The following is a 26,242-nucleotide window of genomic DNA, read 5'->3' on the forward strand; positions in this document are numbered from 1 at the left end:
CTTGCAAATGGTGCCGTAAGCCTACATTACCTTCCAAAAGGGGATCCCCCCAGTGCAACAAGGCCCACATTCTCTCCTGGAGGGGCTGCCTCCCAAAATGCGCTGGGAACCCCTGTGGCAGCCTGCCCACCCCGCCACGTCCATGAACGTGAGAATCAGAAAGGTGGCTGCTGTGCATGGTCTCCCCCCAGAGTGTGCTTCAGGAGGTGTAGGGGAGCCAAGAATCTGGCCACCCCAAGGTCTGACCACCCTCAGGAGGCTTCCGATGGCTTCTGTGTGCGGGGGAGTGGGCTGCAGTGAAAAGCACTGAGATGGGCCTGTGGGCAGGTTTGCCGCTGAAGGAAACTGAAGTGAGAACCACCCATCCCACCCCCACTGACTCCACTCCCTCCCACGTGGCCAGAACAGAGAGTCTCAAGTCCCTGTCTTCCCTGGGCCTCCCTCTGACCTCCCCTCACCCCATCTCCGGTGGAAATTCAGTGTACAGGCATGCAGCAAACCCTTCCAGCAAACCTCCAAACTCCCTCAGCGTCCTTCACCCCCACGGCCACCGCCGGGGTCTGCGCACCACACCTCCAGGCCCAGGCCGGCCCTGCCCCAGCTCCCCTGGCTTGGGACCCCACAGTCACTCCCTTGGGGCTCGCCCGCTCTCCAGGCCCCTGATGTCCACCCCTTGGGTGCTGCCCCAGCCCCACCCCGCCATCCCCGGTTCCTCCAGCTCATCTCCCTGCTGTATTTCTTTTGGCAATTCTCACTGTTTCACTGTTTCACTTAACTCATTTTCAGTCTGTGCGTCCCCAACCAGAATGAAAGGACACTGTCTATCTCCGACCCTGCTGTGTCCGCAGAACTCAGAATGGGGCTTGGCTTCATAGGTACTGAGACAGACAGACACACAGATACACAGAGGCATCCCTTCCCCACACCCCTGCTGTGAGCACAGGATAACAAGGGAGCCCCCTCCTCCGCCCCCCTTGTAACAAAGGTCCTTACAACCGAACAGAGGACGCTGTGCCTCTGAGGTTCTGCGGGGCTGGGAAGGCAGGAGTGGCAGATGTAAGCAACTTGGCCCTCTGCCCACCCCATCCCAGGAGGCCACTTCATACGGGCAGGAAAAGAGGCACTCACCCAGGCTGGGGCTCCCACAGACAAGGCCAGTTTGGGGTGAGCATCTGGCCTGGGCTCCCAGACTATGGGAAGCCCAACCCCCAGCCCAGGCCCACATACCCCAAAGGCTCCCCAAGTTACAGGCAGGAGAGGGCCCCCTGGGGCTCTGGGGCCAGAGTGAGCTGGGTACAGGGGCCGAGTGGCTGGAAGAGGTGCGGTGGGGCCATGGGCCTTCCCGATGGAGTGGCCGGACTGCTGCCCATCCTCCCCTTGAGGACACGGGCCCAAGTGGGGCAGAGCGCCAGCCCACTGGGCTCTGCAGGCAATAAAGGCTGATCAGAGAGGGCCAGGCAGAGCTGGCACACACCTGGCAACCAGACGCCTCTTCCTAAGACGCAGGTATGAGCACAGCCTTGTTCTCAGAGATGTGCAGGATAAGATGTGCAGGTGACCCTGGGACTTTGCTCTGTTCCTCAGCAGGAACCAGCCAGACATTGGTGCTGCTGGAGGGCCTGTCATGGGGCGCTCGGCTGTCCTTCTCACCGTGGCCCTGGCCAGCCTCCTGGCTCCGGGGGCAGGGGCACCCGTCGGCAGGCAGGGCTCCCAGAACAAGCTGCTCCTGGTGTCCTTCGATGGCTTCCGCTGGAACTACGACCAGGATGTGCAAACCCCCAACCTGGACGCCATGGCGCGGGACGGAGTGAAAGCTCGCTACATGACCCCAGCCTTCGCCACCATGACAAGCCCTTGCCACTTCACCCTGGTCACTGGTGAGTGTCAGCCTCAAGGTGGGACTGGGGATGGAGGTGGGGGCTGAGAAACCAGGGGAAGCAACAGAAGGGCCTCCAGTGGGTGCACAGCCCTGTCCCGTGAGTGCCATGTAGGGACAAAGGTGAAACCAAGATGAGGACATTCTCACTGGGGAGACACAGCATAGCTGAAGGGATTCAGCCCCCCTACGGTCAGTGGCAACTGAGAGGAAGCAAAGAGAAACACCCGTTAGTCTCATTTTAAATGGTGACCACAACCAGGGTGGCAACCCAGGAAGACTTCTGGAGGAGGTGAGCATGGCCAGGTTCTGGAAAGGCAGGAGAGATGAGCCTGAGGCTCTTGCTCTTTCTGCTGCTCACCCCACTACCACCCTCAAACCCACCATCACTGTGCTTCAGCTGGAAGTCTGAAATCCAGGTCAGTGGGGCCACATTCCCTCCAGGGACCCTTCCCACCTCTCCCAGCCTCTAGTGGCCCCAGGTGTTCCTGGGCCTGTGGCCACATCACTCACGTCTCAGCCCCTTGGTCACACAGCTGTCTCTCTGTGTGTGTCTGTCTCCTTCTCGTAAGGACACATGTCGGTGGCCTCAGGGCCCCCCTAATCCTGAGGGCCCTCATCTTAACCTAAGTACATCTGCAAAACTTTCCAAGCAAGGTCACATCCTGAGGCTCTGCGTGGGCACAACTGTGTGGAAGCTATTCAGGACGGATGGCTCAGCCCCACACCAGCATTCCCACTGCCACAGTCTCTGATCCATGCACACAGTCCTGTCAGTCTGCACAGCTCCTTTCTACTTAACGTACTGGGGTCCTGTGAGGGAAAGAGATCGTCCCCCCCATCATCCTTGTACCTTCTGACCTCATGTGCAGGTGCTTCCCATGCAAAAATTAAAGTTAAAAAATTATCTCGAGCTCTACTTGGTTCACCTAAATTCCTGCCTAGAATGCTATCTTACGGCTGGACCCTAAGGTATTCATTAGTTCCTTCCCAATAGCCATCTAGGTCACTACCGATCTTTTGCTCAAACCAAGGAGGCTGCGCATGTTGTCCTCGAATGTGCACACTTGCACTCATGCACGCGTTCAGCTGCAGGACAAGCGTGGAAAAGGGAGCAGAACCGCTGGGCTGGGGGACAGGTGCCCATGAGCTGAACCTGGGCTCCCACCTCCCCTCTGCTGCCCCCTCCCCACAGGCAAATACATTGAGAACCACGGAGTGGTTCACAACATGTTCTACAACACCACCACAAAGGTGAAGCTGCCCTACCACGCCACGCTGGGCATCGAGAGGTGGTGGGACAACGGCAGCGTGCCCATCTGGATCACGGCCCAGCGGCAGGTAGTGCCTCCCCCGGCCACATGGGAGAGGGTGGAGGAGGTGCAGGCCTTTGGGGTGAGCCTACACCCACCTCATAGGCAGGGCACCCACTCCACCCCTCGCTCCAGGAGCCACCCAGACACCAGGCTCACTTGCAGGAAGCCAGAGCTGAGAACTTGGCATCTTGTGGCACTGTCTAAACAGAATGGCCTGGGGAGCAGGCGGGCAGCTGGGGCCCAAGTGGACAGATGGATCTGGAAGTAAAGCAGCAGTCGATTTACAGAAGGGCAGATGGATGTCCAGGCTGAAGGCTGGAAGGGCAGAAGACGAGAGGGGCGAAGGGGCTGACAGACACAGGCCTGGCTGAGAGTACAGGGGGAGAGGCCAGGCTGCAGGCGCCAGACAGTCAGCCCGGGGCAGGGACCTAGGGCCAGAGCAACAGTGAGGACACTGCGTATCTGGGGGCACTTTTATACCCATTGCCTCATTCGTGCTCAGTCCTCTGCGTACCTGCTCTCTCCTCTACAAAATCATTATCAGCCCCAGGACCATAAGATAAAGGCTAAGAAAGATCTTCCAGAAAATAAAGTGGCTTGCGGCTGCAGCTCAGGGTTCGGACGGGTGAGGGGGCAGAGAGGCAGGGGCGTGGGGGGCAAATGCATCAGCGGGCATGGGACAAGCAGGAGCAGGCCCCAGACTCCTGGGACTTGAGCGCCGCGTTCCCTGGCAGGGCTTAAAGACGGGCTCCTTCTTCTACCCCGGCGGCAATGTCACCTACCAAGGCGTGGCCGTGACGCTGAGCCGGAAGGAAGGCATCCTGCACAACTACAAGAACGAGAAGGAGTGGAGGGCCAACATCGACACGGTGATGCGGTGGTTCACAGAGGAGAAGCTGGACCTGGTCACGCTCTACTTTGGGGAGCCGGACTCCACGGGCCACAAGTACGGCCCAGAGTCCCAGGAGAGGAAGGAGATGGTGATGCAGGTGGACAGGACTGTGGGCTACCTCCGGGACCGCATCAGGCAGAGCGGCCTGGACAGCGGCCTCAACCTGATCATCACGTCCGACCACGGCATGACCGCCGTCCGCAAGAACGCCAGTGACTTGGTGGAATTCTACAGATTCCCCAACTTCACCTTCAAGGACATTGAGTTCGAGCTCCTGGACTATGGACCAAATGGGATGCTGCTTCCCAAAGAAGGGATGCTAGAGAAGGTATACGAGGCCCTCAAGGACGCCCACCCCAAGCTCCACGTCTACAGGAAGGAGGCCTTCCCCAAGTCCCTCCACTACGCCAATAATCCCAGGATCACCCCCCTGCTCATGTACAGTGATGCCGGCTACGTCATCCACGGGGTGAGTTGCCTGCAGAATGCGTGGCTCAGCTAGCCTCCTGCCCTGGCTGCTGGCTCTTACCCTTTCTGTACATAGCACACCCTATTTCTAACCAGTCCCCAATTTGAGGAGGAGCATTGGCCATCAAAGGGACACACCCATCACTATGCCATAGGAGTGTGCACGTACATGAGTACATTTATGAGTGTGTACCAGATTTGTGCATGCTTTTACACGTGTTTACGTGTGTTCACATGCCTGTGCATACATGCATGCATGTACATATGCGTGCATGTGTGTGTACGTGTGTGTAGGGTAAAGTGTGGGAAGGTCAGCCATTAGAGTGACGTGGAAGAGGTGAGGGTGACGAGTGTGGCCTCTGAACAGAGACCCAAGGAGGGCTGGAGGGGAAGCCTGGTGCACCGTGCAGGGAAGGCATCCAGCAGAGGAGGGGGACGTGAGGGGCTGTGCAGCAATGGAGGGGCTCACAGCACAGCTGGGGGCCAACCATTCCACGCACTTACTTGGGGGCCTCCAGATACTTGTGTATGTCACCAGGTCTTCACTGAGACTCTTTGGGCCCCTGACCTTCTGGGGCTCAGAATTCAGAGAATCTGAGGCCCAGAATCCCTCCCGTACCCATATTTGAACTCTCTCCAGAGGTCCTCTGCCAAGAGAGAATCTCTGCCTGGCGCTAACAGAGAGGGCAGGTGGGCTAGGAAATCCCCGCAGGGACTCAGGACCCTCCCTCCCTCTGAACTGCAGAGAGTAAATGTGCAGTTCAACAATGGTGAGCATGGCTTTGACAATGAGGTCATGGACATGAAGACCATCTTCCGGGCTGCGGGCCCCAGCTTCAAGAGGGGCCTGGAGGTGGAGCCCTTCGAGAGCGTCCATGTGTATGAGCTCATGTGCAGGCTGCTAGGCATCGTGCCCGAGGCCAATGACGGGCTCCTCAGCACCCTGCTGCCCATGCTCCAGGACACCAGCCAGGGGCCCCTCAGCACCCCACTGCCCACACTCCAGCACACCAGCCACAGGCTCCCTAGGACCACGGATGGCTCAGGTGAGGTGCCACCAGGCAGCTATAGGTGGGACAGGCCTCCCTGGGGAATCCACGCACCCCACCCTCCCACAGGGCTGTGCAAGGGGCTCCTTCCTAGTCTTCCACCAGCCTCCACCACACGCCCTCACCCCACCCTGACCCATCCCAGGAGCAGAAGTCACCTGGAAGCTGACAAGTTGGCAGACCCCAGTGGGCCTGGCCCAGGAAGGTGGGCCCTGCTGAGCGGGGGCCACGGGGGCCATACCAGTAAGAGCAGGGAGGCGGCACAGCTGGGGGGATGGCAGGAGATGATGTCGGGGGCCTCGAGGGGGCACCTGGCCCACCAAGAGGCTGGGGTGAGCAACATGCTCCCACGCCCTCACTCACTGGATCCCCCGTATTTCCTTAGGGTCTACCCTCCAGCCAAGCGGCTGGCCCACCCTGGTGATCGGACTGCTGGTGGCCATGATTCTTCTGGGCAAGGTCGCATAATAATACACAAGCGCTCAAGGTCAGAGGCCCCTGTGGCAGGGGGTTGGGTGGGACCATGCTCCCGGGGCCTCCAGCCTGATGCCCTGCTGCAGACCCGGGCCCCACCCTTCGCAGGGAGGAGTTGGTCCTCAGGCCCCCGCAGCCCCCTGCCAGCCCCTCTGCTTTAGGCTTGGGCTGGGTCTTTCCAAAGCAGACAGCCCAGATGAGAACAGAGCCTCCCCAGTCACCTCCCCTCCTGCCTGCAAGGTCTCTGGGCTCCACTGGGGACAAAGGACAACTCAGAAGCCCTCGTGGGGCAGGGCTGGGGGCAGAGCTGCAGGGCCGGGTTCCTGGAATCAGAGCAGCCAGCTTGGAGGGCTCCTTGTCCCTGCCCTGTGGAGCCACGGACCTCTGGCCAAAGCAGAACCGAGTCATTCATTCTAAGTCCTGCTCTAGCCTGGACTCCTGGGATACACAGCGAATGAGACAGCCTGGGCCTTGCCCCCCAGAGCTGGTGATATAGGGGCCAGTAAGAGCAGAAAACACAGAGGACAAATCTATGCTCAGGAACAAGGGCTGGTACAGTCAGCTAGAAAGTCTCCAGGGGGCCAGGCAGGGCACCTCAGTGGCAGAGTAGAGGTGGTGCAAAACGGACAGATTTAAGCTACCTTTAAGGGAACTGGCTTCCAAGGTTTGTGGATAGACCAGGGCGAGAGGAACAGAGAGAGAGGAGTGGGTCTGAGGCTCGGGCCTGACCTGCCTGTGGGGGACAGAGCCACCCACTGAGATGTGAGGAGCGGGGCACAGAGGATATTGAGGAGAGAGGGGTCACCACACCGGTCACTGAGGAGGACGGCCAGCAAGGTGGCATGTGCAGAAATGTGTGCTGTGGAGCCAGAGGCGCTCGCTGCCAGATGACCGGGCAGGACCGAGCCAGAGGGATCTTTTTGGCCAACACCCCTTAGGCACGTAAGATGCTGGAGCCTGGGAAGCTCACCAGCTAGTCCAAGGACGCCACAAGTAACAGGGCCCTGCCTAAACACCACGTCTTAACTCCTTTGCCTAGAGGGTTTCCGCTGCATCAGGGCCTCTGCCTGGAGGACTGGACCCTGGATGTGGGCCTTCCAGCACTAGGCAGGGCGTGGTAGACGTCTCCAGCCCTGCACCCTGCGGAGCACACCCACAAACTCGTTTTCCCCGACACCAAACAGTGGGCTCAGCCAGTGTCATTCAGGCTCACAGGCAAGGAGGCTGCAGCCCAGAGAGGGGGCCACGCGAGTCTCTGCGCACATTCTCAGGGTCCCCCAAAGGGGCAGCTACAGTGGTGCGCCAGTGAACGGGCCCTGTAGACCAAAATGCCGCGATGTATAGCCTCGCCCGTTTCTGTGGTATAAATGCTCCTGCCGTGGACGATTTCAGGTTCCTGGCATGAGGTCAGGAAACTTCAAGGTTGGGAAAAGACCTGAAGAATCAGATTTCTCAAGGCTGAGGTGCGATGACGCAGGTCCCATTTCACTGCGACCTAGCAGAGCCCTCCTGACCCCTTCAGGAGCAGGCGGAGCATTGGGGGAAACTGAGGCATCCTCCGGCCCCCCCCACCCCCCGCCGCTTCTGGGTCTGCAGTGTGCGTGGCCGGGCTTCCCCGTAAAGCAGGACCCCCAGCCAGGCCTAGGAAAGTGCCCCTCTCCCCACCCCACCGCCAGCAGCCCTGGGGAAGGGGCTAGAGCCCCCATGGCCATTCCCGACCCCCTTGTCCCCACTGGGCCCTCCCAGGGCCAGCTGAGGGTCAGGAATTCTCACAGGGCCCTTCCCAGTCCCGGCCTGACCCGGGTGCCTCTGTCCCATGCATCCCCACCTGCCCAGCCGATTTGCACCCCCTTCCCTCCCTCCCTCTCCTCCACCAGATCCACCCCTCCCTGCCCCCGCCCATCTTCCCAGTCCAGCACGCACTTGTTCTTTCAGGCCCACCATTGCAGGAAGCCTCCGGAAGCCACCCACAAGGTCTGGGACCCACCATCTCATTGCAGTGCTCCACCGGACACGGACGGGCCTTGTCCCCCCATTGTCACCACTGGCCCCACACTGCCTGCCACGTCCCCACAGCCCCAGCCCACGCTTAGTCATTGCAATGCTGGCAATAGAGGCCTTGCCCAGGTTTAGACTGCTGACGGGTTCACAGCCCCCATACCCTAAGGCCCCCCACCCTGTGTCCCCTCTGCCGCCGTGCCCCCTCTCCCTCCCTCTCCCACGCTCCCTTTGCGGAACAGCCACGCGGGGGCGCATGGAACCCGGGGACCCAGCCTCCAGCTGGAGCTCTGCCCCTGCAGCCCCTGGCCTACAGTCCCTGCGAGGCTCCCCGGCCATGGAAGAAAGGCTGCGGAAGCAGAGGACAAGCCCAGTCCTGACAGGTCCTAGCGGCCTCTTGGGCAGAGCCGGCTGCTGTGGCTCAGCCTCAGCCCTTGGCACCAGTCACCAATAAACTCCTGGTTCTAAGGACGGGGGACAACCCAGCCCTTCCTTCTTGCTGGGGGATAGGTCCTGGGTGCCCCCAGGAGAGGGCCGAAGGGCGGCAGCAAGGCTTTTTGTAATAGGAAACAGCGGGAACACTGCAGGTTGTGTGTGTGATGTGGGGTGTACGTGTGTATGTGGGGGGTGAGGTGTGGGCGAAAGTGTGGCGTGGTGTGTATGATGTGTGTGGTGTGTACAGACATGAACACCCCCCTGGAGAACGGAGGAAAGGGTGAGCATTGACTGGCTCGCGGGGGCTGGGGCCACCAGGAGCAGGAGGGCTGCTGTCCACCCCTGGCCCCCTGGACACACAGAACCGCCCCAAGGACACCACCCTCCAAACCACTTTGTGAGAGCACAACTCCAGCTCCGGTCTGTCCCCACCTGTGCCCGAGCTGTGGGCAATTAACCTCCCCCAGCCGCAGTTTCCTCCACGGAAAAGGGGATGATCAGGAGATGCCCACCCCCTGAGACTGGCCTGGACACTGCGCTGAGGCAGGTGGCCAGAGAGGGTCAAACTCTTGCAGGGGGAGGTGCTGACTCTGTCAAACTGAAAACAAATCCAGCTGTAACAATGGGAGACGAGTCCTTGGAAGGATGGGTCAGGACCACCTGTTCCTCGCCTGTGACTCCCTCCTCCCTTCCCTGGGCTCCTGTGGATAAAATGAAGGTTTCTGTGGCCAGGATTCTCACCTGCCCCTGGCTGGCTAGCTCACTACACATGTGGGCAATGCATTGTTACTGACTCTATATAAAGAGCCCTGCCCAGTGCTCTGGGTGACACGGTGGCAGGGCTGCAAGGCTGCAGGGGAGCAGAGCAGAGGCTGGCATGGTGGCAGCACCGAGGACAGAGACCCCGAGGACAGCTGTGCGGACAGAGGGGCCCAGAGGCAGAGACGGGCTCGCTGCCTGCAAACTCGCTCTGAGTGGACGGGATTTTAGTGACTGACCTGCCACCTGGAAATAAAGTTGGGTGTAACCCTCTCACCCCGAGAACATTCCACTGTCATATCTTTGGTCACACTGAATCTGTAGTGAACTCGCCCAGGGCTGAAACCCACTGGCAAGACAGACAGCCCCTTACCTCCACCTGCAGTTTGAGAGCCACCTGCATCTCCAGGATCCATCCCAACCTGCCGGCCATGGCCGGTGTCCTACCACAACCTAAAAGGCCCTATGGCTCCCTGGGCCCCATATCCAGTGCGTTTCCTAGGACTGCCCCACCTCCACTTGCCTGTGGCCATACCCGGGGTACCAGGCCAGCCTGCTTGCTCACTAGAGCTTTGGACCATGGACAGGCCCAAATCCAGCCTTGGTGCCCCCAAGTCCGCCCCACCTGTCTGGAGAGGACCAGGTGGGGTACTCAAACACATCCTAGGAGCGGTGAGCACTCCCAGGTGCCAGCAGAGAATAGCCACCACGACCCCATGACCCCCAGGGGGTCCACGACTACCGGGTCAACTCAGCCTAGCCCGCTTTCCAGGGCACGAGCCAACAGGTGCTCTGAGAATCGCTTGACTGGCTTTTTCAAACAGAAAAGAGAAAGGAGAGGAAGATGACCTGGGCTGTCCCACGTTAAGCATTCGGCTGCTCCAGATGTCTGGCATCACAAGAACACCCCCAAAAAAGCCCCAGGGGTCACTGAAGGAGCCTCCTGCACTGGGAACATGGCGGCAGAGGCGGGCTTCACGGTGTGGGCTATGGTTCCCATTTGTGCAGCTGGGGAGTGGGATGGGGGGCGGGGGGCACCCAATGGGCTCGGCCAGTGCAAACCCAGCTCCCCCATCCAGCACTAACTCAGGGCTCTGGGGCCCAGGATAACCTCTGGGTCTCGGGACGGAGAGGAGAACCTGTCTCATAGTGTGGAAGGGATTAGAAACTGCTTAGAACAGGGCCTGGCCCACGGAAGGCCCACGTGCTACATCTTAGGCGTCGGGAACAGACGGCATCACAGAGAAGTCCACCTCCACCCTTTCCAATTCACCTCCAAACCTTCTTGTTTCTCTAGTAGAAAGTTTTGGGTCAGTGTCTCTAAGTCTTAAAACACATCCCTTCTGTAGCTTGGACCTAGACTCGGAGCTCTGGCGGGTGTATCAGGGTAGACGGCTACAACACTGTTTTATTTACAGTCTTATTTGTTTGATGATCTTCACTTTGGGGTGAGTTCTACTGGTTGCCCATATGTGTCTGCTATTTTACATTTTTTCTTTTAAAATTAACTTAAGGATGAGTTGATTTAAAGAAAAACATTGACTAAATAATAGTGCAGGTGGTTGATGGACATGACAAAACGCATAAACAATCAAGGAGGTTAGCCAGAGGCAAAGCTGCTGGAGGCTGCCCGTGCTCCTGCCTGCCCTCTGTCCCTTCCCACCATGTGGCCAGAGCAGGAAGCTTCCAGGGGCAGCGCTTGGCCTCCCCATGGCCAGCATCCAAACCTGCAGAAATACACTGTATTTCAAATGTGCCCTGCACCCCTCCTGGCTGGTAACTGGAGTTTCCAACCACTGAAAACTAATGCTGCAATTCACTGTACAAAGTTCATTTTACTATCAGAGCAGCTAAAACCGAGTCAGAAAAAAACCAGCTGAAACAAAGCCATAAACTGCCCTCTGGAGGCACATGGAGATGACTGGGGACGCACACACAACTCTCTGTCTGGGTCACAGCCTTTGTTGAATTTGGCCCGTCCACATCTCCTGCAGATGGATGGAACTTCCAAGTACTGACTGGGCAGTTCACGCAGGGCAGGGTGTGTGACTGGGACAGTGGAAACCCGCCTTGTTGGGAGGCCCTGCCCCTTTAGAGCCAGCCCTGCACACTGGCACCCGGAGGCAGCGCTCCTGGACTCCTCAGCACCGCCTGAGGCCTTTCTCAGGTGGCTTCTGAAGTACAGAGGAATTCAGAACCTTCTGTCCTCCCCTCTGAAATAGCCACATTCCTCCTCAGCCCAGGCTTGGGGGCATGACCAAGGGGTATTTATGCTTGCCCACGTTTTAGATGGAGCCCCAAGTGAATACTAGTAGTTGAGAGCAGAGAACTAGAACTTTCCAAACCCGGTTTGCTCTAGTTCCCGGCGGGGGAGGGATTGAGTAGCCCCACTTAGTACAAGGGCCACCCCAGATCACTGGTTCTCAAATCTGAGTGTGCCTCGGAATCCCTTCGCCAAATCAGAGCACCATACCTGGGTCAGCGCGTCTGGAGCGGCCTGAGAGTTCGCACGGCTGCGTGGTTCCGGGTGGTTCCGACGCCGTCGGCCAGGGCGCTGTGAGGAGAGCCCCCACGCGTGACAAAGGGGAAGAATGATGGAATGAAAGCTGGTCCAGCCTTCAACACCCCCCGGTGTCAAGCAGGGTGAGAACCGAGGTGTGGTCCCCAGTGGTGGGAGGCCAGCGCACGCATCTGCAAGCCCAGTTCCCTGGCGCCCGGCCTGCCCCTTCCCGCTGACGCAAGTCCGCTCCGTCCAGAGCCCAGCTGCTCGCACAGATCCTCTCCTCCCCCGGCCCTTCTCTGTCACTCCGTTTGTCCTGAGCCCCACAGGGGCACCTGCCGGGCGTAACAGCCGGCCGCTGGGCCTGTGGCGGGTCCAGGCCGGCCTCAGAAGGGACGGTTCGCTCAGAGGGGCGGCCTGCGCACCTGACGGCAGTGAGCGCCTTGCACACCCACTCGCTGCCAAGCGGACCGCAGGAATCGTGGCCTCCAGCACCTGGCCTAGAGGACCCCAGGGGGCCCCCGGGCCCCCCAGGCGAGCAGCAGCGACCCCCGCCTGGGCGCCCCATCATGACGCGTGTCAAGGGGCGGTGATTCGCAGGGCTGTGTCCCGGGCAGCCCCGCTGTCCTGCGGCTTCCCGGGGAAGCGCCCCGACGGACTGTTGCCGTGGCTCCGCGGGCGCCGCGCCCCAGGCTGCGAGCAGCGGGGCAGCGGGCCGAGCCCGAGGCCAGCAGGAGCCGAGCTGGGCCCGCCCCGCCCCGCCCGCCGCACACGTGCCGCACACACCCCACGCGCACCGGGCAGCTGCCCACGCCGCGAGGACCCACCCCCAACACGTCCGCGCACGGGGTGGGGGTGGGGCGGAGACTTTGGACGGCACGCTTGCCCCCGCCACCCACGCCCAATCGGGAGCCAGAGGCCCGGGACACGTGCTGGGAACAGGCCCCCGGCGTCCACACCCGCAGGCGCAGCCCCTCCTCTTTGTTCCTTAGCCCCCCAGGGGAAGGGTGACCTGCGGGGGTCACTTCACCAGCCGACGGCACCGGGCAGGGGGCTGCGGCCGCCGGGCCCCCCACTCCACATGCCCCCCGGAGGGCCTAGCGGGCCGGGTCACACCTGCCACGGTCCCCCTCTTCACCCCACACGGCAGGAGGGCGAGGCGGGGACCCTGGGGGCCGGGAGGACCCTGGCCACGCACACACCCGCAGAGCCCAGCAGCAAGGAAGGGAGTTTAACCAGGTCCATTTTTGTTTTTGCTTTGTTTTTGGCCACAAATCACCATGTGACCTTTGGCCTAAATCGCCAAAGTTCAAAAAGTGGGGGGCCACAGCTCTAGCAAATCTACCCCATTGCCATGGATGAATTTATAGAAAGAGTTTGCTCAGCGTCCACACCATTAACATGAAAGACAGGAATGGGGCTGATTCTGAACCACCTCTTGGATCCAGTGATACGCCTGAACCGTTTGAAAATACACAGCCCCAGCGTCCTCTTAAGAGACTCAGTCCAAGGAAAATGTAGCATATATAAGAAATATATACTACAATTTAATATATTTATATTGAATTAATCAACTGATTAATTGCATTAATCATTCCATCCAGAATAATTTAATACTGTCTTAGAGTGACAAGAAATAAAATGTCTTAAAATTAAATTGTTTTTGTTGCACAGACCTATGCTTGAGTGATTAGTGAATTACCTTCACACATAGAAATGTTTTTTATTAATATAAAATTCAGTGGGAGAAGTGAAATTCCTATGCGAAGGAAGAAAGAAATGGGAAAACTTTGTCCATGTCTTTGGTATGGTCAGGTCACATTGCTCATTGTTTACATTTAATTTGATGTATTTAGAAGAATTACCCAAGGAAAATGGAAGGCAGATGCATTTAGAAAAAGAAAGTGTTTTCTTGCAAAAGGTGCAGAGCAGGCAGACCAGAAGGACTGGTTTGTGAAATACAAAAAACTATCAAGTATTTAAAGGAGAAAAAATTCACAAGAGAACCAAGGGTATCAAATTTGCATTCATCCATCCCTGGTGGGCCTATCCCATGCAAATCCTAAAGGTCAGGACACATAGCAAAGGTCAGGGCTAATATTTTGGGTGTTACTGAATATAGGTTCACAAGAAATAGGGTTTTATTATTTGGGGACTCCGTGATTTTGGTTTATGTCAGGTGCAAAGTGGTTTACTGGCTTGGTTTGTGTTTGAATAATGTGAATTGCTCAGTGACATTGGAAACAAGACAAAACATCTGGTTTTGCTTCTGCAGAGAGAGGAACTTTTATTTTTCAAAGTCAAAATGTATAATTGGAAATCATATCCTACTACGTAAATGTAATGGTGAAAAAATAGTAGATACCAACCTAAGAAGTTGCTAAAGGGGCATGATTCTTCCAAATTATTTTAGGCTATGTGAACAAAGCAGCTAGGAGGCCACTGACCTAGTTCCACTTCCTTTTGTGCAGAGGAGGAAACTGAGACATAGAGGAGGGTGGGGTTGTCCACTGTTGCATAAGGTGTTGCTAGACTGTGAGGGAGGCTGTACACGAGGCCCATGGGCACAAGGAAGACTCCCTGTCACTAGACGTTAGGGGAATGCAGACCCAGCCACAGTGAGATGCCACTTCATACCCAGAGGATGACTACTATAAACAAAAGGAAAATGACAAGTGTTGGGAAGATGTGGAAAGTTGGAAGCCTCATACGTTGCCAATGGGAATGTAAAATGGGGCAGCTGCTGTAGAAACCAGTGTGGGTGGTTGCTCCTCAAAAAGTTAAATATGGAATTATCACATGACCCAGCAACTCCACTCCTGGTTGGTATATGCAGAAGAATTCAGGTGTTCAAACAAACAACTGCACACCAACGTTCATCACAGCATGCTTGACAATAGCTAAAAGCTGGAAACAGCCCAAGTGTCCCTCAACAGAAGAATGGATAAATGAAATGTGGTGCATCCACGCGGTGGAATATTATTCAGCCATAAAAGTGAATGAAGTCATGACACACACTACGACATGCATGAACCTTGAAAATATGCTAAGTGACAGAAGCCTGGTACAAAAGGCCATATATCATATAATTCCATTTACATGAAAGATCCAGAATAGGCAAGTCCTCAGAGACAGAAAGTATTTAAGGTTGCCAGGAGCTTGGGGGAAGGTGGGGTGGGGAGTGACTGGCTAATGATGCGGGTTTCCTTCTGGGATGAGAGTATTCAGTAACTAGAAAATGTTGATGGCTGCACTATCTCTGTGAATGTACTAAATGCAACCGAATTATACACTTCAGTAAGTTAAAATAGTAAATTTTATATTATGCATAGTTTAGCACAGTTTTTTTTAAAAACAGATTCTGGCACCCACCAAAAAAAGGGGGGTGCAGGGAGGCTGCCTGGTGGCCATGTTTCATGCCATGAGGACTCAAGGGCAAGACCCAGATCACTCAGCGGGCTCCTCGGAGAGCTGCCCCAGCCTCTGGTTGGCTAATGAATGCTGGTGGTGGGGCTGCAAAGGGAGGGACAGGGTGAGGGGGGGCCAGAAGGAGCAGCCTGGGCAAGTTCCCGCCCTGACAAGGTCCACCCAACACCACCAGAGTGGTGGAGACCCACTCCTCCACAAGGAGGCTCAAGAAGGTGGGCGGGACACTCTAGGAGGCACCAGAACTTCTCACAGTTTCTTGGGGTCCCACCTGCAGGGTGTCAGTCAAATCCCAGGTGGCTCAATGTGGGAAGTGACACTCTTCGATCTTCAGATTCAAGAAATCATCAGATTACTTTTTTTTTTAAACAGAGCCCACCTTGACACCTCCCCCCCCCCTTTTAATAAAATACACAAGTTGAATGTGTTTTTTCCCATCTGGAATTCATTAGGGAAGTGGGTCTTTTCACCAGCAGCTCCTTGGGAGAAGCTCGCTCTGCAGAGCAAACGCAAGAACCAACACTTTTGAACAACTCGGACCACTGAGAAAACCCCTCTGGGAGTCAGTGTCTTGCATGAAGACTTCAGCAGTACAAACAGGTTAGGAGTAGCGGCACATGACAGGTGAACCTGTAGCCCTGGCAACAAGATTTGCTTTCGGTTATCTGGTCAACTCTCAAGGCTTTATTAAGGAAGCAATGTCTTGTGCTGTTGTCATTTCCAAAAGAGGTTTGCTCTTCTCTTATGAAACATAGGTGAAGCCGAATCTGCCAAGAAATCTAGATGGCCAGTAAGCAAGCACAGGGAATGGTGTCCACCCTTCCTAAAGAATCCCAAGTTCCCCCAGAAAAGAGATGCTTTTCGGACCTGGCAATTGTTTTTAAAGGTAATACACAAAGCCTTGGGTTCCTCCACCACTCACTCTGAATGAGAAGCATAAATCATCACCACCCACATTTTACTCTTACGTACGTAAACAGGCTCCCTGTCCCGTTTTGCCATTGGCTTGAGACTTGAGGCAAAGCGTCCCGCCCTCTCTGGAGCCAGTGTCCTCTTTGTTAAGGTGACAATTGCGTGTAGTTTTGCACTTTAAGGAGTGCAAGCCCTTTTGCTGACAGACTGGGCGGGACCTCTCTGTCCTGTCACACTGACAGCACGGGCCAACGAGCGGCCAGTAAGGCCCATATGCTGTGTCAGCGGAACCCCCAAGGATCCCATGCTTCCTTCTCATCGCAATGACCCCGCTACCCGCTATGCTGGTTTCCTGGGGCTGCCATAACAAAGTGCCACCGAGTAGGGGCTTAAAACAACCTGAATTATTCCCTCCCAGCTCCGGAGGCCAGACATCTGAAACGGAAGTGTCCCCAGGGCCACACTCCCTCCAAAGGCTCTAGGGGAGAATCCTCGCTGCCTGTTCCAGCCCCTGGGGGCTGCCAGCATTCTTTGGCTCACAGCTGCCCACTCCAGTCTCTGCTTCTGTCATCACATGGCCTTCCTTTCTGTCTTCTACTCTTCTATTGCATGGACACTGGTCACCGGGTTTAGGGCCCACTCGGTTAATCTCATCTCCAGGTCCTTAATTACATCTGCAAACACCCTTTTCCCAAAAAGTCACACTCAGAGGTCACTGAGGGTTAGGATCTGACCTTATCTTTTTGGGGGGCCACCATTCAATCTTGTACTCCTGATTATAAACCTAACAACTTTGCAGTGGAGCAATTAGGATATCAATATGTAGATGTCTTACTAACCCATTAACAGGGTCTGAGCTATACCTGAAACCTAGAACTAAAACCGGGGCCAGGGGTCAACAGGAAATGCACAATAGGAAATCAAAATGAGTGAAAGGCTGGTGTATTGGATAACTCATGAAGCAAATCCGTCTGGGCTCTTTGCATGCATGTTCAATGTGCAGGATTATGCTTCTTTCCCCACAAGATGGACACCCTCCAGCTGTTTTTTATTTTCCACTTTTGATAGAGGCACCGGTAATGGAAATATTTTGCTTTTCCCTTAACTGTAAGAAAAACAGCAGCATAAGTACAACGACCCACAGCTGGCGACCCCTGGCCCCCGCGTCTTGAGGACGGTCCCGGGATAAGGAGCAGCTCCTGCGCCCTCTGCTGGTCACTGACGCACAGGACAGCAGCCCTGTGTGGCCAGATCTCCGTTTTTCTCACCAGCTGGACTCCGGATATTCCTGGCGGGGTGAAATAGCCCAACTATTAAATCTTGACAACTACTTCTGTACATTTAAACATCCTGCATGGCATTTGTACACCCATGTTCAAAGCAGCACTGTGCCCTGTCGTCAGGGGTGGAAGCAACCCGAGTGCCCGATGTGGATGAATAGATAAATAATAATCTATGGTCCATCCACACGGGGGAATGTCATCCATCCATAAAAAGGGAGACCCTGACGCAGGCGACAGTTAGAAGGAGCCTTGAGGACATTATGTTAGGTGAGATCAGCCAGTCACAGAGGGACTAATATTCTATGATTCCGGCTATATGAGGTCCCTCCGGAGGAGTCAAATTCAGCGACGGACCGCAGCACGGTGGGGACCAGGGGCTGGGGGAGCGGGGGAGGAGTTGTGCTTAGTGGGGACAGAGATCCCGCTCCAGACGATGAAGGGATTCTGAGACAGATGGCGGTGGCTGCCCAAGAGTGCCAATGTGCCTGGCGCCACTGCACTGCATGCTTACACTGCTGAAAAGGGTGGGTTTTATGTTACGTGTTTCCTACCTGAGTTCCACACCAGCTCCGTTCGGGTTCCCAGACCCAATCCCCAGGTGTGTTTGGTGCAGGTGGGGTTCTTCCCATGAGCAACACCAAGCAATTCCCCAACACCAGCAGGGTGTCCGAGGACTCGACTCAATTCTGACGGCCTCTGCCAGGAAACAGCACCAGATCGCCCAGGCGAAGGGCTGCACCTTAAGAGACTGTCCTCCGAGTCCCCTCCAGATGCTTACCGGTTTAATAAAGCACGCCGCAAAGGACACAAGTTAACAGCCAGAGGAAGAGAGCCAGAGGGCAAGGTCCCGAATAAAGGAGCTCCAAACTCCTGTCCACGTGGAGCTGGGGGCCTGCCCGGCTCGGTGGCCCACGGAGGCGTCTGGTTCCCCGACCAAGAAGCAGGATCCGACCGAGCCCAGCAGGCACAGCACAGAGAGATGAGCGCCTCCACGGGTCCTGTGAGGGCTCCATCGCACAGCCATGAATGACTCAAATATTGGCAGTTGGCTCATTCAGCCTCCAGCCCCTGCTCTCGGGTGGGGTCCAAAAGTCTCTCATTAACATGACAAGTCACCCGTTTCACCTTTGAGGCTCTGAGGTGTTTTCAGGAACTGCGGATGAAGGCCAAATGTACCTGAGAAATATATATTTGGTCATCTGAGTGACCAAAAATGTACTTCTGAGAGCTCCTTATATCACATTACCACAGTTTAAATTTTTTTAAAAGACCACCCATCACATCTGGGCACCAGATTGAGCCCCCGCTCCCAGCTGCTAATGTGGGTTTGGGGCAAAGTCCCTTGAAGGCAGCAGGCCGGGCCTTACCCCCAGGGCCCACAGCGGGGCAGCAGCCTTGGAAGCAAGATGGGGAAGCATTGCTGCCTTCCAGTTCTGCATTTGTTTGACGCTAAAACATGTGTCACGATCAGACTTACACATCTCCTCTTGATCGAGGTCTATGAGCAAAGGAACAGTGTGGGGGAATAGCTGAATTTCCAAACTAACATCAGTAGAACTGCCTATGTTTTGCTGTAGGTATGAAATTAATTACTTCCTTTCCATGCCTTTCCGATACAAGGTCCTAATTTCTTTAACATATGAAATGTGCTTACCGATACAACAGAACAAGGTGAATGATCTAATGGAAAAGGGGAAAGGATTTGAATTAAAACATTCGAAGAATTCTCAAAAAAGAAATGTAAGAACCAACAGCTAATAACCCCAAGAGAAGACGCCTAGCCTCCCGCATTAAAGTAACACGATTCAAAATGAGATGCCATTTTTCTGTTGGGGCATCTATTTTAAAGTTGAAGAAAAGCTGTTGCTGGGAATGAATGGGAAACACAGGCACTTCTGTCTCATGTTGGTGGGTGTGGGCGTGGGTGGAAATTTCTGGAAGAGTGATTTGGCGTCCTCCGAAAGGCTTCCTGTTGCTTTTCTCCCAGGAGTTCACGTGTAAACTCCTTGATATGAGGATGTTACAGTGGCACTATGTGCAATGTCTAGTACTTGAAACTACCCAGATTCCATCCACAAAACAATGAGTAAATGTGTGGTGTAGACATTCAGTGGAATACTACTCAGTAATAAGAAATGAGTTATCTGACTCTCACAGACTAATGCTCAGAGATAAGCCAGGCACAAAAGAGCATGTAGTGTACAATTCAATTTATATGTGTTTCTAAAATGGTAAAACTAATCTACAGTGTTAGGAGTCAGAATGGGGTGACCTCTTGGGCCCCAGGTCTCCACGGTACCCTTTACCTCTGAGTGGTAATTACACAGATAAATACCTATGTGAAAATATATTGAGCTACTTCTGAAGATCTGGGCCCTCTATTATATGTTTTATCTCAATTTTATAAGCTATTTTTACTGTGAGCATCTGTTACTTTATATATACAGAAAACAAACATATAAAAATACCAAAAAAGACAAGCTATAAATATATTTTTACCAGGAGCATATATTACTGCTATATATGCATATGGAAAACACAATGTACAAAGATCTATTTAAAATATCAAATATATTTTAAAAACAACATATATTGTGAATATGTATTTTATGGGGAGCATATATACTTTTAAATATAAGAACCACACAATATGTAAGGAAAACACAAGACCAGCCTCTTGACTCGCCCCAGCCCCTCACTGCAGACTGGTCCTCTCATGGGGCCTGCCCTCAGGGGGAACCCAGACCCCCTGCCCCTCACTGTTGCCCCCCATCCTTGGCACTGGCCACAAGCTTCAGGACGAGAGGCATTTCTAAATCCTTGCACTCAAGAAATTGTGAGATCAAAGGAATTCTTGCTTGTGCTGCTAGAAGCCTCGTCCAGGGGCAGGCCCTGGCCCCGGGGGCTGGCGGGTAGCGGGACTACATCTCTAGCCATCTGCTTTGTGTTGCCAAAGACGGAGGGCTCTAGGGGGTTCCCGGGCAGCGTCCAGTACCTCAGAGGAGGTTCCCTGTGATGGACTCCGGTGGGAAGAAGGGCAGGGCTGCTCAGGATGAATCAGGCAAGACCCCAGCTGCGTCAAGACAAAAGTGATTGTCATGGCTGCTGACCTAACAGCTGCAGTCACGTCCCCAAGGGGCCTGGAGAAGGAGGTGCCCACGGCTGTGCCTGGGGCAGATGCTGCAGTCCCCTGAGCACCTGTATGGGTAACCAGGCAAATGGGGGCTGCTGGCAGCGGGTGGTCGCGTCCCTTCCAGTTGCGTTGCTGCTGGTGGTCAGTGTTCGTGCCCGTGTGATCTGTTGGGAACAGAGGGGCAGAGGGAAGGGAAGTAGGCCGACTTTCTCACCAGGACCACCCAGCTCTCTCCAGGACAGGGCCTCTGCACTCCTGCTGCCATCCAGATGGTGGCTGTTTCTGTCCTAAGTGAAACCACCCGTTTCCCGGCTCGGGAGCAAGCGTGGGGAAGGTGAGGACCACTTGGCACTTTGTCGGCCCACCGCATCTTTCAGCTGGAAGCCAGATAGTCTGTATAACCCTTTGAAAGCCAGGCTGGAGCACCTCAGGAAGGCTGAGACGTGGCATGCCCCAAAGACCCACAAGGCTGTGAGAAGGCCCAGGGCCCTCCTGCCCCTTCCCATTCCCTGAGACCCCGGGTTGACCTGGATGGCAGGCCCCAAATGCTACCAGAGTTACCTACTCACACGGCAGGCAGGGCAGGAGCTGCGATGTGGAAAAACTAGTCACCACGAGAAACTCAAAATGCTTCTGAGCCACAGAGTACATGCAGACTGGAGTTCAAGAGTCGCAGTAGGCATTCCAAACGCCCCCGTTTGCTCAGGTCTCCCGGGTCAGCCTGACAGCCCCTCACACTGGGTGAATGCGTTTCCTCGGCTGCCACATCCCTCCACTGGGGTCTGAGAACAACAGAAATCTTTTCCCTCAAGTCTGGAGGCCAAAGGTCTGACATCAAGGTGGTAGTCTGGATCTGGAGGCCCTGAGGAAAGGTCCTTCCTGCTTCTTACCCCTGCTGGGGGCTGCAGCCAACCTCGGCGTCCCTGACTTGGGGCTGCATTGCTCCAGCTCTGCCTCCCTCATCCACGGGCCTCTCCCTGTGTCTGTGCCTCCAATCTCCCTCTCTTCCCTTGTATGAAGACCCCATCATTGGATTTAGGGTGGGCCTACATCCAGGGCGATCCCCTCTTGAGATCCTTGACTTAAGTATACCCCCAAAGACCCTTTATCTAAATCAGGTCAAATTCACAGGTCCTGAGGGTGAGGACTTGGAGATATGGGGGACAGATTTCAACCGACTGTGCCAGAACCCATCAGCCCCAGAGAAGCCAGGACAGCAGTCACCTACCCATCCCAACCTCCAAGCCAGTGCTGGCTCGTTTCCTGCAAGTGACTCCCACCCCCCACTGCCTGGACAGCTGAGCCCTGCCAGCCAGCCCAGCGGTTTAGAATTTCTGTGAAGGTTCAGAGGGTAGCGGGCAGAGAAGCCATCACCCTGTGCTGGGCCCCTTCTCATTAAATAAATCACTGAACATTCTGAGTCTATCAACAGTGTCACGGACAGAGTGTTTGTGTCCCCAGATCCCTATGCTGAAAATCCTGACCCCAGTGTAATGGTGTCATGAGGTGAGCCCAACAAGTGAGATTAGTGCCCTTACAGGAGACCTCACAGATCTCCACTGCCCCCTTTCTGTGACATGAGGGCCCAATGAGAACTTGGGGGGCTGCACTCCAGAAGAGGGGCCTCAGCAGATCCGAGGCATCCTGACTTTGCACCCCCAGCCTCCAGAACTGGCAGAAATAACCATCTGAGGTTTATAAGCCCCCCAGTCTATGGTGCTGTCTCATAGCAACCAGATAGGTGGAGACACCCGGCACCTGAACCTCTCCTGGCTCCACAGCGATCCAGGCCTCAGGTCACTGCTCCCCGTAGCCCATAAGAGAGAATCATACAAGAAGGGCCACACCTCACGGCCCCAAAGAGGCTGAACCAGGGGCCTGCCAAAGGGACCCACACCCACTGGGCTCCCGGAGCCTGGAGACAGCACCCCACCCACCATGCGGGTGTCCCCCCAGAGGCCAGGGGCTGGGTAGGCCCCACAGTCCAGCTGGCAAAGGCGACCGTGAGTTGGAAAGAGACAAGCAGGTGCACACAGGCGCCCATGGAGGGAAATGAGTCCAGGGTCACTTAACCTCCATGTTTTTCAAGACACAGCAAAAGTTTGAACTTTAGAAATAGCCCACTTTTAAAATTTCAGCTCCAATAAAAAAAAAACATATACATCACGGAAATGGCAAATCACAACCACGGTGAGACACCACTTCCCACCCACAAGGTCGGCTAGAAGCAAAAAGACAGCCACTAACAAGAGTCACTGGGACGTGGGGAGTCGGGAACCACGCACAGCCACCCACCTATCTGTCCCGTTAGCCCTGCCCAGGCCCCCATCCTCTCAAGCTGGCATAGGCCCTGGGAGTCTGAATCAGGCCTCCTGGGCTCCAAGGGGCCCTGCTATTGGCATTCCACCCTCGCCAGCTGGGCGGGGGGCAGTCCCTGGCCTGGGGGCCACCACCCCCAGGTCCCGGGGCGGGACTGCAGACATCTTACTCCCAACAGTTACACCATCAGGGCTTCAACCCACCATTCCCTGACAAACGTGCCCAGGGGGCCAGGCCAGTCTGGTTCGAGGTCAATTAGTGAAGTCAGCAGCCAGCCCTCCTGAGCCCTCACGGCCACCTAAAGAGATCCCACGATCCTGCTGCTTTGCAGAGAGAGAAATTGAGGCTCCAAGTTCCAAGAGAAGCTCCCTAAAGCCACGCGCCAGGTCCATTTCAACTCGTGCCAATAGCCAGGCCTCAACCTCCAGGAGTCCCCTTCTGCTCCCCAGGGCCAGGCACTCTGCAGACCGGTCACTTTCCATCTGTGTCCCTCAGCCAGCTCTGCTCCCAGGGCCATGGCATTGGGCTCGGCCCTGCCAAGCGACTCCAGGCATCCTGTCCACCACTGCAGACCAAAGCTGGACCTTTTCGCTCTGGGACCCTGGAAGGCCAGGTCAGATCCGTCCTCTCTAAACCCTTCACCTACCCCCTGGGTTTCATGGTACACGATGGCCCCACTAGTGAGCTCCTGGCTTGTGACTTGAAATATTCCTCTGCCCTGCCCCCTTCTGAAAGCCGATGTCCCCCATCCCAGGCCATGCTGGTACCAGGCCAAGCCTCCCTGCTCCAAGGGTCTCATCCCCAGCATCCCCCTGGGGACAGCTGTGACCCCAGCCTCAGGGGCTGGGGCCTCAGCCAGCTTGGCTTCTTACTTATTACATTAAGTACAATTATTACAAAATTAATGCATGTGCCTACATGACAGAAGCCAGACATAAAAGCCCACATATTTTATGATTCCCTTTATACAAAACATCCAAAATCAGCAAATCCACAAATTTGTTGATTTGTCACTAATCCACAGATTAGTGATTGCCATGGGCTGGGAGAGGTGTGGGGGTGTGGGGTCTCCCTTGGGGATGATGGAAATGTTTTGGAACTAGGTGGTGGTGATGACCACACAACCATGTACTTCATGCCACTGAAACGGGCACTTCAAAACAAGTAAGATGGTACATCTTAAGTCACGTGTGTTTTACCACAACTTTTAAAAAATAGCATGTACTCTACACACATAATTCAAAAATATAAGATGTGAAAGATCCCACCTTTACCACCCCCCCTCAGGCTCACTCCCTTCCAGACACTCTTCTGGCTTAAAGAGCAAGGAGAGGGTGGCACACAAAGGGCTGGATTGGTCTGCGTCTCAAAGCGAGCTCTGCAATCCAGAGCCACGTCCTGAGCACCCCACCGCATGACCCCACTGCGGAGATGTCACATGTGACAATATGGACCGTTGCCACTTTGGGCGTGGGCATGGAGGCCGTGTCCTGTCCTGTCCCCTCCTCACCGTGCGCCAGGAACCCTCCCCACAAGGTAGAGTCCTAGAAATGGCGCCCCTGGGGAAAGGTGTATTTCCAGTCTCAGCAGACCCAGACAGCGTGCCCTCCACAAAGCCAGCACCTGTCTGTGCTTCATCCCACATCCCATATTCTCACCACCACTAGCCTTTAAATGTGTGCATTTTTTATCCATTTTTTAAATTGTTGACCCATGTAACCAATGGGTCAAAAACCAGCATTGACATCTTAGTTTCCATTTATTCCATTATTACTGGGATGGCGTCACCTCTTCATGTATTTATTGACCATCTTAACTTTTTTCCTGGCAAATTGCCTCTTCATGTCTGTTTGCCCGTTTTCCTCTTAGGCTCTGTTTTTTTAATATTTCTAAGGATAAAGTATGGGCATTAACCTCTGTCCATTCATGTTTGTTACATTTGCATTTTTCTCACTAATGTTTTCTGGTGAAAAATGTCAAACATACAGTAAAGTAGAAAGCAGAACCCCATGAACATCGGGCTGCTCTCCACCTAATTCTCAGCATTTTGCCACATTTGCTTTATCAATTTGTTTTTAGTCAATTCATTTGAAAAGAAGTCATAGACACCAAGGACGTTTTGCCACTAAATACTTCAACTTAGATCCCCTGAGGCCCAAACAGGCTCCCTCCTAACCACAAAACTTCATTACCCCTGAGAGAAAGAACAATAATTCTCAGATCTCACCCAATATCCAATCGAGATGCAAATTTTCCCAGCTGTCCCCAACATCACTCTTTTTCAAACCGAGATGCAGTGCATTTCTAGAGCTGCTCATCTTTTTATTTTAACGACGTTGCCCTTTCAATAAGACCAGGCGTGGGGTCCTGGGGCAGATCCCACATTCTGGGTCTGTCCCACTGCAACCTTGAGGGGTCATTTAACCTATCCCAAGGCCACCTGTCTTTCCTATACATGAGGATGGGATCCCGAGGCTCAACTACCTTCAGGTCAAATCCTTTTAACAAGAATACATCCTGCGTGTCACTCTCTTTTCCTTCATTCTTGGGGTTTTTCCATGTATACAAGTTTAAATTAATCGAGTTTTTCCTTTAATGGAAATGGACTTGGTACAGCCCTTAGAAGAGACTTTCTGTGAGTGAACCTTGCCTGTATCTTCTTCTGTGATAGCTTTATTTTTTAATTCAGCCTTTTTATACATCTGATTGTATGTGTGTGTGCGTGTGTGTGTGTCAGTATAAAGTGTACAACTTAATTTTTTTCCTGAAGGATTACCAATTAGTCTGGCACCTTTTATGGCCTAGCTCATCCCTCACACCCACCCTGACATTACTACCATTGAAGGCCCGAAGTCCTCTGTAGGGAGCGTCCCGGGGCGCCTAACAAGGTGCCACAAACCATGTGGTTCAAAACAACAGGAACTTACTCTCAGATGGTTCAGGGCACCAGGAGTCTGAATTCAAGGTGTCGCAGGGCTGTGCTCCCTCTGAAGGCACCAGAGAAGGACCTCCGTCACCTTTCCCAGCTTCCGGCAGCTGCCAGCCCCTCCCAAAATTGACATCTTGCAGAGCAACAGTACAAAATCACAGCCGGGAAATAGTGTTGATGCCATCCGCAGACCTTCTTTGGATTTCTCCAGTTTTACTGGTTCTCCACACTTAGGGGTTACAGTTTGCACACAGTGAAATCAATTCCTAGAAACGGTCAGTTCCATCGGTTTAGGGAAATGCATACAGCCAGGCAACCACCACACTTAAGTTTTAGAAAATTGAAGATGATGGAGGAAAAGACCAAAGTGGAGGGACCCCAGGCTTCTTACAAACCCCTTGTCATGCTTTTATTACGTGAGGAACACACATTCACTGGGCAGGTATGATATTTTAAATATGTAAAAGTTAGAC

General features: G+C 54.5%; 1 protein-coding gene across 3 annotated transcripts; it reads left to right on the forward strand.

Moving 5' to 3' along the window:
* Positions 1 to 1,508: 1,508 nt before the first annotated feature.
* On the forward strand, positions 1,509 to 8,674 carry ENPP7 (ectonucleotide pyrophosphatase/phosphodiesterase 7). 3 transcript variants are annotated; one of them, XR_005029873.2, is made up of 7 exons: positions 1,509 to 1,877; positions 3,072 to 3,217; positions 3,927 to 4,553; positions 5,298 to 5,598; positions 5,987 to 6,088; positions 8,011 to 8,049; positions 8,376 to 8,674. XR_005029873.2 is itself a non-coding variant. In XM_036910480.2 (6 exons), exons 1-5 carry the CDS (start codon positions 1,625 to 1,627, stop codon positions 6,067 to 6,069), a joined length of 1,410 nt encoding a protein of 469 aa, XP_036766375.2. In that variant the 5' UTR covers positions 1,509 to 1,624; the 3' UTR covers positions 6,070 to 6,088; positions 8,376 to 8,674. The 3 variants fall into 3 exon arrangements, 2 of the variants coding, with proteins under 2 accessions (XP_036766375.2, XP_036766374.2); XM_036910480.2 differs by lacking the exon at positions 8,011 to 8,049; XM_036910479.2 differs by lacking the exon at positions 8,376 to 8,674 and having other exon boundaries at positions 1,510 to 1,877; positions 8,011 to 8,256.
* The last annotated feature ends 17,568 nt before the right edge of the window (positions 8,675 to 26,242 follow it).

The sequence above is a fragment of the Manis pentadactyla genome, chromosome 4, assembly GCF_030020395.1.
Source record: "Manis pentadactyla isolate mManPen7 chromosome 4, mManPen7.hap1, whole genome shotgun sequence".
Lineage (NCBI taxonomy): Eukaryota > Metazoa > Chordata > Mammalia > Pholidota > Manidae > Manis > Manis pentadactyla.

Excerpts from the sequence above, each read along its gene's own strand:
- ENPP7 (XM_036910480.2), top strand. The coding sequence starts at position 1,625 with ATGGGGCGCTCGGCTGTCCTTCTCACCGTGGCCCTGGCCAGCCTCCTG. Across the intron at positions 3,218-3,926 it reads GGATCACGGCCCAGCGGCAG|GGCTTAAAGACGGGCTCCTT; the intron begins GTAGTGCCTCCC and ends GTTCCCTGGCAG. Across the intron at positions 4,554-5,297 it reads CCGGCTACGTCATCCACGGG|AGAGTAAATGTGCAGTTCAA; the intron begins GTGAGTTGCCTG and ends TCTGAACTGCAG.